Raw genomic sequence first — 15539 nt, 5'->3', positions numbered from 1 at the left:
CAAAGTAACATAACTTTAATTTTAAACGAAGTCAATATTTGTAATTCTCTTTTTTTTAATTACTATTTATTGATTGGGTATATATTTTGATTTATTATTTTTATATTAAAACACCCTTGAAAAAAATCAAAAACATATGTTTAATAATGTTTTGTTTTCTTTCCCTATTCTGTTTGACATGATTTTTATTTACTTGATATTGATTGAGTGTGATATCATATATGTATTTTGGTTTTAATTTATCTACTTATTGATTTTAATGTAAAATAATTTTACATTATTATTTAATTATAATTTATTATTAATATAATTTTTAAAATAATTATCATAAAAATTAATAATTATATATGATAAATTATAATTAAATGATTATATAAAAAAAATTGTTAGCATAATTCTTTAACATTGTATTATTTATTCATATCTTAGCGTCAACAATCTTTAACTATCTTATCATCAATTTGCATAGTTATCCGAAACAGAATTTAAATGGGACAAAAAATCTATTGCAGCAGTGTTTATTTTATCAATAAGATCAGCAGCCAGCCACAGACAATCATTTATATACTATACAATATTTCGCCGTTCGCACCATTGCAACACGCAAGTGTTGTTGCTGATTCATTTCGCTCCAGTCTTGTCTCTTTCTCTCTGCAGAACCAAACCAAAAGGTTGTTTTTTCCGGGCACAATTTTTTGTGGGGTTCATCAAAGTTCGCTCCTTTTCTGCAAAAGAAATTTCGCCCAAAACTGTAATCAATACAGTACTTTGTATTCCATTTTGGATAATGATTGTGGAGGACGAAAATTGTGGTGTTGGTTCTGGGGAAGGAGGAAGATGGTTGCGGGGTTTCGGAAGCTTGATTAGGAGGAAGCAAGTTGATTCTGTTCATGTCAGGAGACATGGCCAATTGGCTAGGAAGTTGTCTGCTGTTGATCTCGTTGGAATTGGTAACTACTGTTCTATACCACAGCCTCCAAGAAAGAAGGAAAAAAATTATACTAATGATTGTCATTGAATGAATTAAGTAGATGTTTGGTATATATGATGTTGTAGTGTGTGCTTTCTGTCTGTTATGACTTATGAACTAGTGATTTTTGCTTTTATCTTTTATTCTTTGCTATTCTTTGAAGTTAATGTAGCAAGCTCCTATCAAAATTTAATTTTGCCCTTCATGATGATTTTGGTGAATAAACCATCAATTTCATCCTTGAAGTATTATTACTCTCTTATTAATAGCCCATAAGTAATAATAGTATTTAAGAGAAAAAGGGTTATACATTGACAGTGTAAATCCAATCACAACTCATCATGTATGTTAAGTGTGAAATTGATGAATTTTATTAGGGACAAATTTGAAAGGTTTTTTTTTTATTATTTTGAGGATTTCTTAACATGATTTGTAATTCTTTTCGGACTACTTGAGTATTTTTTTTTTTTAAAAAAAAAATTAGGGACCATTCAGGAGAGAGGGTAGGATAATTAAGGATAAAATTGATGGTTTACTTGATTTTTGTTTATTATCAAGAAACATTGTGCAATTGCCAACTTTTAATTTATGCAGAATGGCATGTATGATCCATGTGACTGACCTTACCTAGTGGGATAAGGCTTTGTTTTTGTAGTGTGTGTTTATTGGCTTTAGCTTCTTTTTGCCAAACATTTCCTTTCCTAAAGGTAATTGACCATTCTTGAAAATCAGGGGTTGGAGCTACCATAGGAGCTGGAGTGTATATTCTCATTGGAACAGTTGCTAGAGAGCAAGCAGGACCAGCACTTGTGATATCTCTTCTCATTGCTGGAATAGCTGCTGGACTGTCAGCTTTTTGCTATGCTGAGCTTGCATGTCGGTGTCCGTCTGCAGGGAGTGCTTATCATTATACATACATATGCATTGGAGAAGGGTAAGATACAATTTTGTCTATTTTGGAACAAAAATTAATGTATAATAATAGTTAATTGAATTGTACTACTCATGAGTGTTGAAGAAATATTTTGTCAAGTTATCAACATTAACAGAACAACTATGTAATGCTTATTCTGCAGCCAACTGATACTGTGAATGGTTATGTTTTGTTTATCTGTTTCTCATCCTTGTTAGTGAATTCATGATTTAAACATTGCTATTGATCTCAGGGTTGCTTGGTTGGTTGGTTGGTCTCTGATTTTAGAATATACTATTGGTGCTTCGGCTGTTGCTCGTGGCATAACCCCAAATCTGGTGTGTTGTACTGTTTTTGCCTTTTTTTTTAACTCTAAACTTTGTATTCTTTTTCATGTTCATTGTTCCTTTGTAATTTGGAATGCATGATAGGAGTAATTAAAAGTTCTGGGTATTGGTTGACACGGGTGTCCTGAATGTATTTTCATTTGGTCTACCTGATTTGCAAACTTAATGTGTGATCTGCTTGGAGTTTTCACCCATGATCTTAGTAACAAGGTAGAATAGGAAATTCTGAGAAAGAACCAACATGGTGCCTACCTCTGTAAATCTCTTGGTTACTCCATTTTTTCTAATTGGTGACATATATACTTTATCCAACAAGCACAACATACTTAATAATTAGGTTTTCTATTAATTCTGTTCTTGATTATTGCAGGCCTTGTTTTTTGGTGGAGAGGACAACCTACCTTCTTTTTTGGCTCGACATACCTTACCAGGTCTTGAAATTGTGGTTGATCCATGTGCAGCTGCATTAATTCTTCTTGTGACCCTACTTCTGTGCCTTGGAATCAAGGAGGTAAGACTTCTCAAATAAAATACAGACTCAAACACCACTTTTTTTTTACTTACCTATTTTGCCTAACATTAATGTTTCAGAGTTCAACGGCCCAATCCATTGTGACAACAGTAAATGTCTGTGTCATGCTTTTCATCATTTTAGGTGGTGGATATCTAGGTTTCAAGTCTGGATGGGTTGGATATGAACTCTCCACCAGGTGATGGGTGTGTTTGTGTCTCTGCATTGTTGAGCTCATGATCTATAGCATATCTTTTGTGATATTGCTGAAATTTCTCTTTTATCTCAGGTATTTTCCTTATGGAGTAAATGGGATGTTTACTGGGTCTGCGATAGTTTTCTTTTCATACATTGGTTTTGATTCAGTGACCAGCACTGCTGAGGAGGTAAATATTCCCTGGGAGAACTGACCTTTTAAGTTATGTCTTATTTCTGTTAGCTGAAACTAAATGCAAAGCATATCAAATAAGAACACATGAATTGTTATTTGCTGAATAATGCATTTAGTATTTTGAATAAAAACCTGACTCTTACTGTGAAACCTTTTTGTTACTCTAGTCAGTGTTAGACTGGAGTATTCCTTTGAAGCTGTTACATTCTAATAACTGGCATTGCTTTCTTTTTTTTGCTCCTTTGCTTCTAAAAGTTATATATATATATATATATATATATATATATATATATATATATATATGAGGAGGGATCAAATTACACCAGTGTAATTCTAAAACAGTTACACCAATCTTGAACCGTTAATTTTATTATAATCTGATGGCTCAAATACACTCACTTTAATGAAGCATGTGACTCACTTTTCCGATTTTCCCTCACCTCCTTTGTTGCTCGCTCTAATTCGCTGGGATACAACCTCAGAGGTTAACTGCAGCATAGACGCATATCATCTCGAAGGGTGAATCAACTTTTACTTGCATCCATACATAAAGCACATCGACAAAAAGAGAAAAAATCAGGGGATTCTTTGGGAATAAAATGTCTTTGCATTGAATGTTAATTTTAGCTTAGGTGAGTAATTTTCACCCACGAGAAGGACCAAACCTGTCTTCTCCATTAGAGCAGAGGTAGAGAGAATGCTTAATCAATATTCAACAGTTCCAATATTTGAGTTGGTGGGCAATGACAAACCAATTATGATCTTATAAACCTTCAAATTCGAGATTCGAGAAGACCCTTATCTATTTGTTTGTGAAATTGAATCAACAACATTAGACCCAATATTGAAGCAACGTTGAAGGCCACATAATATATATTTAAATTCTGGGAAATTCTAGCAGTACGATCCTATAATAATTGATTAATTTTAATTAAATGATGTTAGGATACAATCAGGCATTAGAGTTGTTTCACATGAAAGGAAAACCATGAAAGTGAAATATTAAGAATTTGGAGACATGAGTACATGACCGCAGCATTGTAAAGTGAGGTTCTGCTCATAATTAAAAAAAGAAAAAACTGGGGTTTTGTGAGTATTCGTAGGTTAAGTGGCAAGTTTCCGAGAGATAGGTGAACAAAGGTAAGCGCAAAAGGATATTTATCAGTTACGTGCTTCATTAAAGTGAATAATATATTTGAATAAAATTAATGGTTAAGGATTGGTGTAACTGTTTTAGAATTACACTGGTGTAATTTGATCTCTCCTCTCTCTATATATATGTGTGTGTGTGTGTGTGTGTAAACTTGTGAATGGCTACTTGTTGATCTTTCTTTGGAACACAAACTAAATGAGAATAAAATTATTTGTAGAAGATTTTTAGCTAATTCTTTTCATGTGTTATGGATATATCAATATTTCTCTGTCTGGTAGTTTGAGTATCTCAAAGGCGTCGTGGCCTTGAAATTTTTTTATTGTGAATAACATTATTCGCTTGAAGAATCTTTTGCAAAGGTTTTTGTTTTGTCATCATGCAGGTAAAAAATCCTCAACGAGACTTGCCAATTGGCATATCAATAGCGTTAACTATATGTTGCATTCTGTATATGCTTGTAGCAGCAGTTATTGTTGGCTTAGTACCATATTATGAGTTGAACTCTGATACCCCAATCTCCTCAGCATTTTCTAGCTATGGGATGCAATGGGCAGTGTAAGGTTTGCTGTGGCACTTTATTTAATTGTTTAGGCTAAAAATAGATGGATGTCTCTTGAATATTATGCTTCAAGCTCCATTTTACCTGACAGGTATATAATAACAACTGGAGCTGTTACTGCTCTTTTTGCCAGTTTGCTGGGTTCTATTCTTCCTCAGGTACATAAACAAGTGCTTAAGATTTTATTTATTTATTTAGCATCTGTGTTGATCATTTTGCTTAGTTATGGTTGTTACTTGTTAGATTTTGGTTTTGAATTTTCATGACCTCAATAATTACTTTTCAACTTCATTTAAGCCTTGATTTTTTACTCATTTATTTTATTCCATTTTGTTAGTACAATAATGGAAAGCTTCCTATGCCTCTTTTAATCCTCGTGGAGTAATTTTATTCACTTGTTTAGCAATTTGATTTACCTGTTGCCTTTTTTCACATGTTAAAAATATCGGAAATAACTTTTAAAATCATCACTTTGCTATATATAAAACACTGATTATCCATTTACTCTTTTCATTTTTTTCAAAACAATTTTCTGACACTATCTACGTATTGGAAAACAAATTAATCCTCAATAGAGTAATTCAAGGAAGTTGTTTTTACTTTATATCATACTATTCTTTTCATTTTCTCAAAACAAATTTCTCATGCAAATTGCTATTCAAGGATTGGTATAGATGATTTTTTGACTTGCAAAAACATGATTCAATGCATTTCGTCTACCTTGCTGGTAGTTGAAATGTATCTGCCAGTCTTTTTGTGTTGTTTCTCAGATTTAGTCTGTTACAAATTGTATGACTTCCATATGCTTAGTGTGTGCTCCAAAAGTTTAGGAATGACATGGAATCAGTTTATTTTGAAACTCCAAAAGCCACGTCTTCATTTTTATATATAGTTTTTTTTTTCTGCTTTTACTAGAATATGTGTAATTTTGCAATCCTATAGTGTCTGCATGTATAGCAACTAATAGATGTATCTTTTAGTTGACTATTGAATATCATGTATAAATCTGTATATACATGTGTCTGTGAATTAGATATGCTAGATATATAATAGTTATTATAAGTTGTTTCTTGCACATGATAAATATATCTTTCCATTGGATGTGTGTTTTGCAGCCACGTGTCTTTATGGCAATGGCTAGGGATGGTTTATTGCCTCATTTCTTCTCAGACATCCATAAAGGCACACAGATTCCTTTGAAAAGCACTATTGTCACTGGTGTCTTTGCAGCTACTCTTGCATTCTTTATGGATGTTTCCCAATTAGCAGGGATGGTGAGTTAAGTTGTAAAATAATTTGAGACAATAACTAGGGAGATGCATCTTAGAATATTATAAATATAAATTTGTTGTTATATTCATTTCTTTGGGAATACAGGTTAGCGTGGGAACATTGCTTGCATTTACCACTGTTGCAGTTTCAGTTTTGATAATCAGATATGTTCCACCTGACGAGGTACCCGTTCTGTCTTCACTTCTAACATCTGTTGATCCATTATTGAGGCATTCTGGTGGTGATATTGGGGAAGATGGGGCCATAAGTCATGTAGATCCTTCTAGTTATTGTGAGAATAGTCACCTACATGACAAGTCAGAGGCTCTGATTGGGCATCCTTTAATCATAAAAGAAGTGACCAAAGGTAATTATTGTTTGAATCTTCTGCCATTCTTTTGGAATGAATTTTAAAGAAAATGTACAGGGTAGATGTATCTGCATTTCTTTTGTATGTAGATAAAAGACACCCTTTATTGGTTTATGATTTCTGTAAGATATGATTGCCTATCTAGATTAGTTAGACTGACTAGAACATTGACAGAAATAATCTACCGATGCTCCTGAATCATTTGAAACAATGGTGTGGACCACCGAACTTGATGGTCTGGTCCCTTTTGGGATTTTCTCATTGGCTCAAAAGAGTATCTTGAAAAGTCAATGAGGAACAGCCTAATGCTAAATTTTGTCGAAGTTTTTTTCTAACTATCTTCTCTCTCTTTAAACATGTAAATTTTAAAATTTTATTTCACATAGAACATGCCTAGTTTCAGTCTAGGTAATAAATTTTCTGCAAAAAAATTTTGGTATATATTTGGTTTCTTTGTATCAACCTTTGCCTCCATTTTCTATGACGTGTTAATTTAATTAACAAACTTGGGTTTGGAGTTGTTTGAACAGATGAAGAGAATGAGAAAGCTAGGCGGAAACTTGCTTCATGGACCATAGCCCTATTATGTATTGGGATTCTCATAGTTACCAGTGCGGCTTCAGCTGACTGGTGTCCCAGGTCTGTCTACTTTGACAACCCTCACTAGTTTTGATGAAGTTGTGTGGATCGTCAATGGTGTTGTTTTCAGGAATGCTTTTCAACTGAATATGGATCAGCAATTGTTGTTTTAGGTTGATTTCTATACAATAAGTATAAAATCACACTATACATTTTGGAAAAAAAATGGTTCGAGTTGGCAATTTGATTGTGTTTTCAAATTCATCAGTTGTGCTTTATCCTTACTTCAGTTCTCTTTTGGTGATGGTGCATATGCAGGATTTTGCGCTTAACATTGTGTGGAATGGGTGGTATTCTTCTTTTGTGCAGTATAATTGTACTGGCCTGCATAAAGCAAGATGATAATAGGCACAGCTTTGGACACTCGGGAGGTATATGCAGTAGATAAAAATCTAGGGCCTGTTTCGATAAACTTCACCATAAACACTTATAAGAGAAGAAAATAAGAAGGTAAAATGAATTGAGCTTCTCTCATAAATTAAAATTAACTTGTGCACTTTAGCTTTTTGGAGAAGATGAGAGAACTTCTATGAAAGTTAAGTGCATAAGTTTATTTTAACTTATAGGAGAAACTAAATTCATTTTACCTTATTTTCTTCTCCATGTAAGCGCTTATGAAAAAATTTATCCTGGCAAAGCCTAAATATCTAAGCCTGTCACACTTTGATGGATTGGTTAAACTCCTTTTAGAATGAACCACAAATTATGTAGCTAGCTCTTATTTAGAAGTTTCCTCTCTCTGACAGCTTATAATTACCAAAGGTGCAAGGATCAACAAAAGAATGATTAAATTATTTTATTAAGTTTATCATCATTACAAACTTTCTATCCAGTGTATTTGGAATACTAATTCATTGCGTTTCTTCTCTTAATTTCATGCAAGATTTGGTAAACATCTTACACAATGGTTTTGATACCTTGGGTTTCAGGTTTTGCTTGCCCATTTGTTCCATTCTTACCTGCTGCCTGTATTCTTATAAACACCTACTTATTAATTGATCTTGGGTGAGAAATCTCTTGACAACCATGCCTCCTTTTTTGTGTCATGCATGACACATGAGTACCAACACCTAATCACTCATATCATGGTGTTTCAGAGTTGGAACATGGCTGCGAGTTTCGGTATGGATGTTGATAGGAGTACTTGTATACTTGTTCTATGGCCGCAGTCACAGCTCACTGTTGCATGCAATCTATGTTCCTTCAGCATATGCTGATGAAATCCATCGTTCTCAAGCAATTCATCTTGCCTAGTATTTGAATGGCAGCTACTAAAGTTACCACACTTCAGGTCTCTATCCATTTTTTACATAATTGTCACCTTACATTACATTACATGACTTGCACCAATTTGTAAATATCCTAGTCTAAATCGATACTTTGTTTCCGCTATCAGACGGATGATTACTATGATTATTTATTTTTTTATTTAAACAAGTGTTGTCATATATTTCACACAATAAGGTACTAGACTACTAGGTGCATGTTTGGTTTTTCGTTGTAAAATTATGTTTGAGGCAAAAGTCATTTTACTACCAGATAAGGATCCATGCTTTTGCGTTCATTTTGTTTTTATCCGTTGGATTTACATTAGAACGTGCGTTATAACAATTCCAACCGTAAACCAAACATGCACCGGGTAAGTTCATGTAACACATCAAAAGTGCTTTTTTTTTCTTTTTGCCAAAATTGAACACTGGACTGGCTCTTTTTGAAAACGTGTATCTAGAAATTTTTGTATTTTATAGAAAAAGAAATAAGTAAAAGAATCAAATTTATCCAGGATGACAGAGAAATCTATCTGTTCATAATCCATCTATCATCTATGTAAAATACTAAAATTCAATCTAATTTATCTAATTGTTAAAGGAAAATAAAGTATTTGGATCGAATTGAATGGTTTATAACTATATAATTAAGTGGACGGATAATAATTCATCATATTTTCAAACTTATTGAATCATCTAATTAACATTTTATAAATTAAAATCAGTCTAATGTTAATGTTATTTTCATATTTGGATTTCTTTTAAATTTATTAAAAATTATAATATTTTCTTATATATTAATTTGAGAGTATGTTTAGCAAGTCACTTTAAAAGCTTATAAGTTAGTTTTATTAGCCGGTTTGATCAAAATAGTAGTATTTTAGATAATTTATAGTTTGCAGTTTTTTTGTTGACGTAACATTCTTTAAAATGCTAGCTTTTAATTATATCTTTTTATATTTTCTTTTTGTCCTTAAAATAGTTGTTATTTTATTAGAAATCATTTAAGTGTATTTTTTAACTTTATTTTAAACTTGATTAAAAATATTTAAAATATAAGATTAATAGTAGAATTCATAATATAAAAAATATGATAATTGAAACTAAAAATATAATAAAATAATTTATCTGTAAATAAAAAATTATAAGAGTTTAAAATTAATTAAAAAACTAGAAGAAAAAAAATACTTCATTTTTGTGTGTATCTCTCTCCTATTGGAATTGTCAAACACTGGAGAGGATAAAAATTCGTTAATAATATCTTGTTATATCGAGTTCTACTACAGTTGCACTAGCTTAATTTTATGAGCTCCAAAGTCCCTATTACCAAGTTTTCATTAGACTGAAAAAATATTAGCAGATGATAGCAATTAGCATTCATAACAGGGATTCAGAAAGCAACAAGTAACGTCAGGTTACATTCCTGGTAGTTAAGCCGTACACACATGGTGGACTAACTGGATTTCTTTACCATGTTTATCGATCTAGACATCACAAAACAAATTGTATTCATCATTAGGATTGACTCTAAACATCATTGATCCCATGCAAATTACTCTTTGACCCCTATTAAGAGGCTGAAATTTTTTTATTCCAGAATTATCTTTCACATAATCATGATTTTCTTGAATAAAATGTATTATACAATTTTTGCATTTCTCTTACTATAATAAAATAATGATAATGTTCTATATATATACAACAAAATTACAATTTCGTTATATATATTTTTGTCCGGCATAGACATCACAACAGAACATGTTTTATTGTACAAAGACGGTGTGGGAAAATGTTTCCTCATACAAAATCTCAAAAACAAGATTCCATTATGTAATTTTTCTCATACTCCCTCTTTATAACAGAATTTCCATTGGATAACAATTATTGTAAAATTAAATTATCTTTTATTTGAATTAATTTTGATGCAAATTATATTAATTACAAAACACATTATCTTTTCTTTAACAGTGATGAAATTAAATGTTACCTAAATTACCATTTTTAGTTAAAATTAAATTAATGATGACATAATTTATTCTTTTTAATTATAATCAAAATAATATCTTAAATAATCAAAATAGTATCTTAAATTAATTTGATTATGATTAATAAAGGTAATTATTATAATAATTATTTCAATTATCTTTATAAAAATAACTTATATCCAATTAATTTAATTTAATTTAAATAATAAATTATATCAATTAATTTGATTACTTTAAAAAATAACTTACATTTATAATTATTAAAAAAAATCATAACAAAAATTTAATTCTGTTGGATAGTTTAAAAAACAAAAAAAAACACTATAAAAATACAAGTCTATTGTATATTTCTACAAAGATTATAATGAAATCATATTTTTATTATATATTTTTTATTATATATTTTTTATTTTAAAAATATAATATAAAAATATGATTTGATCATGTATCTCAACAAAAACCACAATAAAATCATATATGTTTTCAATGTGTATTTAAAAGGAGATGAAGAAAAAGAGCGGGTGAGGAAAGAGAAGTGGAATGTTTGAACAAAGGGATAAAGTAATATTTTTCAAAGAATTTTAATCTTTTTATTTTATCAACAAATATTAATTATTAATTTTTTGATTGAGGAAAATCGAACAAACACTCCTTCCCTCCCTTTACCTTTTACCACCCACCCAACCTTATAACTCCCAATTTTGTTCTTCAAATATATTCAGATAATATCACTATCACATTCCACCATTCCACCTAGTAAAAGAATTTCATCCATGACAAAATATATTGAGAATTCAAGGATTCAAGCCCCACAGCACACCATGCCCGTCCCTTTCTTCTCCACCCCGCTCCCTTCCAATGCCTAATGGAATTCAATAAGTAAATGAAGACTGTAAAGATAAATACACACTAAAACTCTACTATAACAAGAACATGTAGCAATGTTTCTCTCGGTAATAAATTGGTTTCTTGAAAAATCAGATATTGCACCTAGGATCATCCAACGAACATAGTAATCATCAAAATTTTGATACTACAAAAGCCACTAATTCATTTTATTGATCAGTTCGTTGATGAGATCCTCACGGTTCCCTGTGTCTCCATCTTCTTTGAATGAGGTTTTTGATCCTTTCAATCCTTCAGCTGGCTTGTTGAGCTCAAAGGGCCACATAAATCTAACAACTTCCTTAAAGTGTGGACCAGCATTATAAATCTGATGAACCATGTCTTCTATGCATACAATACCGAACTTTCCTAATTCCTGCACATAGCAAAAAGTGGAACCATCATAATGCAATAAAGGGAAATAATCAAGGGAAAACAAGAAATCCAGCGACACCATATTAGCACCTGCTCAATAATGTTATTATCAGTCAAGGGAACTTTTCGCTGTTCCATCCTTGCATGTCCTTTTTTGTAAATTAGCTCCTTTATGCTTTTAAGATTAGGATATCTACAAAAGAAATATATATTCACAAAATTAAGAACAATCCCTAGCAAGTGACATGATCTCTATTTCTTTTGTAAGAAACACTATATACTGCTTTTCCACCGAATGCATTGAAAGCATTCAACACTGGGTGAAACACAGTTGATGTGTGTGAGCAGCAAATAAACAGTGTTATTTATTGGGATGGTACACATAATCAGCGTGCTTAGCATTTTCCTTTCCTAAATAACTTGCAGGCATGAACTATAAGCTCCTTTAACTTCAAGTAGAAAAAGTTCCGTTTGGGTAAACAACTTAATTAAAGGCAAATAAGAAGGTAAAGTGAATTAAGATTCTAGCATAAGCTAAAATCAACTTATGCGCTCCATTCTTTTTATAGAAAACCTTTTCATTTAACTATTGCAAAAGCTAGCATGCACAAGTTAATTTTAACTTACAAAAAAAGCTCAATGCATTTTACCATTTATTTTCTTCCCCTACCATAAGTGCTTTTGAATTAGTTAAAGTTGTTTCTATAATTAAAGGGGAAATTGGGTTAATAAAGCGGTTTTCATAAGTTATCCTGGAAAACCTATTGAAATAAACTGAAATACGCTTATGGCATATCATAAGCTATTTTCATAAGCTCTTTCAAATACTTGCTCAAGTGTTTATATGATAAGACGAATGCAAATAAGCTATAAATAATAAGCTCTTCCAAACCGACCCCAAATGCCAATGAACTTTCCCATTCCCATTCCCAATCAAAATAAATAGAAGAACTCTTCAGCCTGAAAAGTTCTACAAACCCACTTAGTCCCTCACTAACACCAAACAGATAAAGCACAAAATGAAGAACGACATAATTTAATAACAACATACATACCCATAGGTGACATATGGTTCCACCCTCTGCAGCTTGGCCATTATTCCCTCACTTGGCTTCACAAACACAGCACTGAATCTTCTCCTCAACCCCAAGCTGTACAACACCTTCCTCGTCCTCGGATGCATGTCCTTTTTCCTAATCCAACATAAAGAGCCACGTCATCACTTATCAAATTCACAATCCCAATTAATCAAATCACAATAAAGATTACTTTACACACCCCTGAATCCGAATGATTATTAGAGTGTTGGAGTTAGCTTCAGGCACTTTCCTCTTCACCCTCCGCTTCATTCTTATAAGGTCCACTTCCTATAAACACACATCAAACGCATTATTAGGTTTTCGCAATTCACATATCAAACACTGTATATGCATCCAACGCCTTTTAGGGTTTAGTGATATATTGTAAACAATTAGTTAGTTAGTTAGTTACCTTGTTGCGATACTCGTGGATGAAATCCTCCGGCTTCTTGATGGATTGGTATTTCTTTTGCTGGAACTGTTCTTTTTTCCTTAAAGCCCATGCTTCGGTGTTCTTCCTCTTCTTGAGAATGACCTCGGAGATGTAGTTCAGAGGCTTTGAATCCTCTTCTGCCATCTCTGCACACACACACACGATGAGTGGGGTAGGTTTCAAGTTTAGGGTTTCGTAGAGAGAGAGAGAGTTGGAAAGACTGGTTGCGGAGTGAGAGAGAACCTGGCGGAGACGGCGGGGAAGACGGTGGCAGTGTAGCGGCGGCGGGAAAGCACGAAACTGCAGCCCTAAAGTATGTATTGATGTTCGATTTGATGATATACACTGCTACCTTTTTATATTCTCCTGTTTTTTTTTTTTAATTGTGGTTGTGTTTTTCGTTGGGCTTGTCTTTTAGATTCATTGGGCCAATCAGTGTTCTTAAACTTGGCTATTGTTAATTACAGTCAACTTGTTTGCTAAGTACACTACCTTTCCTTTTCTTAAAAAAATCAACTTACTTAAATAACCTTTCCTTTTAAAATATTTTCCTCTCCCTTGTAGATTCCCTCTTTCATGGAAACAACACATTCCTCTCTTTTTTCATTTCAACACATTCCTTGCTCCAGTCTCCCTTTATTCTTCTCTTGCTTAGTCTATTGATCCAGCATTAAGATTTTTCCATCCTTCAAACTTCAATGTTGTATGTTTACACTTTCAAATACTTTTCTTCTTTGTTTTATTTTTTTCACCCACACAAGACCATTAATGTCTCTCATTTTATATATGTATCAATGTATGGTTAGATCTTAAATTTGCTCAAGTTGTTGGAGCGAAGAACCTCTTAGAGCCATTTAGATTCAAGGATTGATATCAATTATATGTTTTCTCTACTTCAATTGTTTCACTATTCTACGCATTTTCCTTTATATAGGTTTTTTTTAATGGTTCTAGTGTTCTACTTGAATTTGTTATTAAAAAATTTAATAAAATTTCTTCCCTCTCCAAATATACAAGAGAACAACTATATTAAATTAGAATATTTTTTTAATAAGAACATTTAGAAAAATATTTAACAAAAATATTTTTGGATATTCTTTGTTAATTTTTTTGTTATATAAATAAGGATTTATCTTGTGCATGACACATGCTAATATATTATAAAAATTAATAATTTTTAATTAAATATGGGTTGACACCCGTGCTCGTGTGAATGTGTGTAAATTTAAGTTTTAGTGAGCATCAATTTAATATTAATATTAGTAGTATAGACATTTTTTTTCTAAATTAAAGTTAGTAAAATAATCAATAACAAAAAGAATTAGTGTTTATTGTTACTTCTTGTAATTATTGTAAATGATTGTTGAAAAGATTTTTTTAAGATTACATTTTTTAAGATTTAATTTGAGATAAAGTATGTTATAAAATAGTGATCAAATAAGTTATTAAAGAATGAAATGTTAAAATTGTTTCATTATTAAATTTTAGTTAGCAAATGTAATTCACAGAATTAGAAGAATAAAATAAAAATTGCTGAGATGTATTAAAGTGGAATTCAAATAAAAGATTTGCCTAAGGTTTCAAAACTTGTAGACATGATTCTCATACTTTCTAAAACACAAAATAGCATTTCAGAAAGTATTTTTCAGAACATTTTTATTTTTAGCATTAAAATAAAAATGTTCTAAAATGTTAAAAACAAAAAAAAATGTTCTAAAAAATCACATTCTGAAATAATGATCATGTATTAAGACTATGGATATAAAAGGATATATATGAATAAAAAATAGAAAGAAAAAAAGAAGGAGTGTACTTAGCGAAAAAAGAGTGAATATTGCAAAAGCCTTTTAATCTTATCTCTATCTAGACTAAAATCAATTGTTTTTTATTTTATTAAAATCAATTATTATGTGTTAAAAAACGACTTCTACACTACTAGTAAATTACTAATTTCTACTATGAAGTAATCTTTTGTGTAGTATTTTCTTTTTTAAAAACAAAAGTTGGTAAAAAAAAAAAGGAGACATCCATATATAGTTAAATAGTCTATTAAAAAAGAAATTAGAAATTTCCCAAGTATTGAAAAATAGCTTAAATTCATCCTTGAATTTTATACAAATACATTAACTTAGGAATTAAAGTGATCAGTATTCAAAGTTCATACCTAATTTTAGTGATCTTGTAGTATAACATAATTTATAATAAAAAAAATTAGTAAGTCAAATGCGAAATCAAATTTGTTGTATTTAGAATTTAAAATACATCTTGAAGAATTGAAATTACAGAAGAAAAAAAAAGCATTTTTTTCTTTCTAAAATTTTAGACTAAACATGCCTTAAGTATGGCATATAATCTGACAGCCTATTAAGGATGAAAAGAAAGAACTACA

The 15539-nt window shown here is 31.1% G+C and overlaps 2 protein-coding genes and 1 long non-coding RNA gene across 4 annotated transcripts; 1 reads left to right on the top strand and 2 right to left on the bottom strand.

Moving 5' to 3' along the window:
- The first annotated feature begins 513 nt into the window (after positions 1–513).
- Positions 514–8559, top strand: LOC100816704 (cationic amino acid transporter 4, vacuolar). 2 transcript variants are annotated; one of them, XM_003548632.5, is made up of 14 exons: positions 517–950; positions 1703–1904; positions 2137–2221; positions 2601–2741; positions 2822–2940; positions 3031–3127; positions 4668–4840; positions 4936–5002; positions 5960–6118; positions 6222–6483; positions 7017–7125; positions 7384–7496; positions 8055–8130; positions 8223–8559. In XM_003548632.5, exons 1-14 carry the CDS (start codon positions 788–790, stop codon positions 8377–8379), a joined length of 1923 nt encoding a protein of 640 aa, XP_003548680.1. In that variant the 5' UTR covers positions 517–787; the 3' UTR covers positions 8380–8559. The 2 variants fall into 2 exon arrangements, 1 of the variants encoding a protein (XP_003548680.1); XR_001385520.3 differs by lacking the exons at positions 8055–8130; positions 8223–8559 and having other exon boundaries at positions 514–950; positions 7017–7238.
- LOC121173768 (uncharacterized) lies at positions 7382–7854 on the bottom strand. Its single transcript, XR_005889122.1, has 2 exons — positions 7713–7854; positions 7382–7551 (listed from the first exon to the last, which is right to left on the bottom strand). It is a non-coding gene; the product is annotated as an uncharacterized lncRNA (long non-coding RNA).
- A 2711-nt stretch (positions 8560–11270) lies between the features above and the next one.
- Positions 11271–13479, bottom strand: LOC100306107 (60S ribosomal protein L7). The gene is made up of 6 exons (NM_001250717.2): positions 13394–13479; positions 13130–13296; positions 12917–13005; positions 12694–12831; positions 11729–11831; positions 11271–11639 (listed from the first exon to the last, which is right to left on the bottom strand). The coding sequence occupies exons 2-6, from the start codon at positions 13292–13294 to the stop codon at positions 11424–11426; spliced, it is 711 nt and encodes a 236-aa protein (NP_001237646.2). The 5' UTR covers positions 13295–13296; positions 13394–13479; the 3' UTR covers positions 11271–11423.
- Positions 13480–15539: the final 2060 nt, after the last annotated feature.

Source organism: Glycine max, chromosome 16 (assembly GCF_000004515.6).
Source record: "Glycine max cultivar Williams 82 chromosome 16, Glycine_max_v4.0, whole genome shotgun sequence".
NCBI classification, from domain to species: Eukaryota; Viridiplantae; Streptophyta; class Magnoliopsida; order Fabales; family Fabaceae; genus Glycine; species Glycine max.
The sequence above is the reverse complement of the archived record's forward strand: the minus strand, read 5'-3'. Positions and strand labels throughout refer to the sequence as shown.

Coding starts and splice junctions, on each gene's coding strand:
- LOC100816704 (XM_003548632.5), top strand. CDS start 788: ATGATTGTGGAGGACGAAAATTGTGGTGTTGGTTCTGGGGAAGGAGGA. Junction 4,841..4,935: donor TATGGGATGCAATGGGCAGT/GTAAGGTTTGCT, acceptor TTTACCTGACAG/GTATATAATAACAACTGGAG. Junction 6,484..7,016: donor CATAAAAGAAGTGACCAAAG/GTAATTATTGTT, acceptor TTGTTTGAACAG/ATGAAGAGAATGAGAAAGCT.
- LOC100306107 (NM_001250717.2), bottom strand. CDS start 13,294: ATGGCAGAAGAGGATTCAAAGCCTCTGAACTACATCTCCGAGGTCATT. Junction 13,006..13,129: donor TCCACGAGTATCGCAACAAG/GTAACTAACTAA, acceptor GTGTGTTTATAG/GAAGTGGACCTTATAAGAAT. Junction 11,832..12,693: donor GAACCATATGTCACCTATGG/GTATGTATGTTG, acceptor TTTCTTTTGTAG/ATATCCTAATCTTAAAAGCA.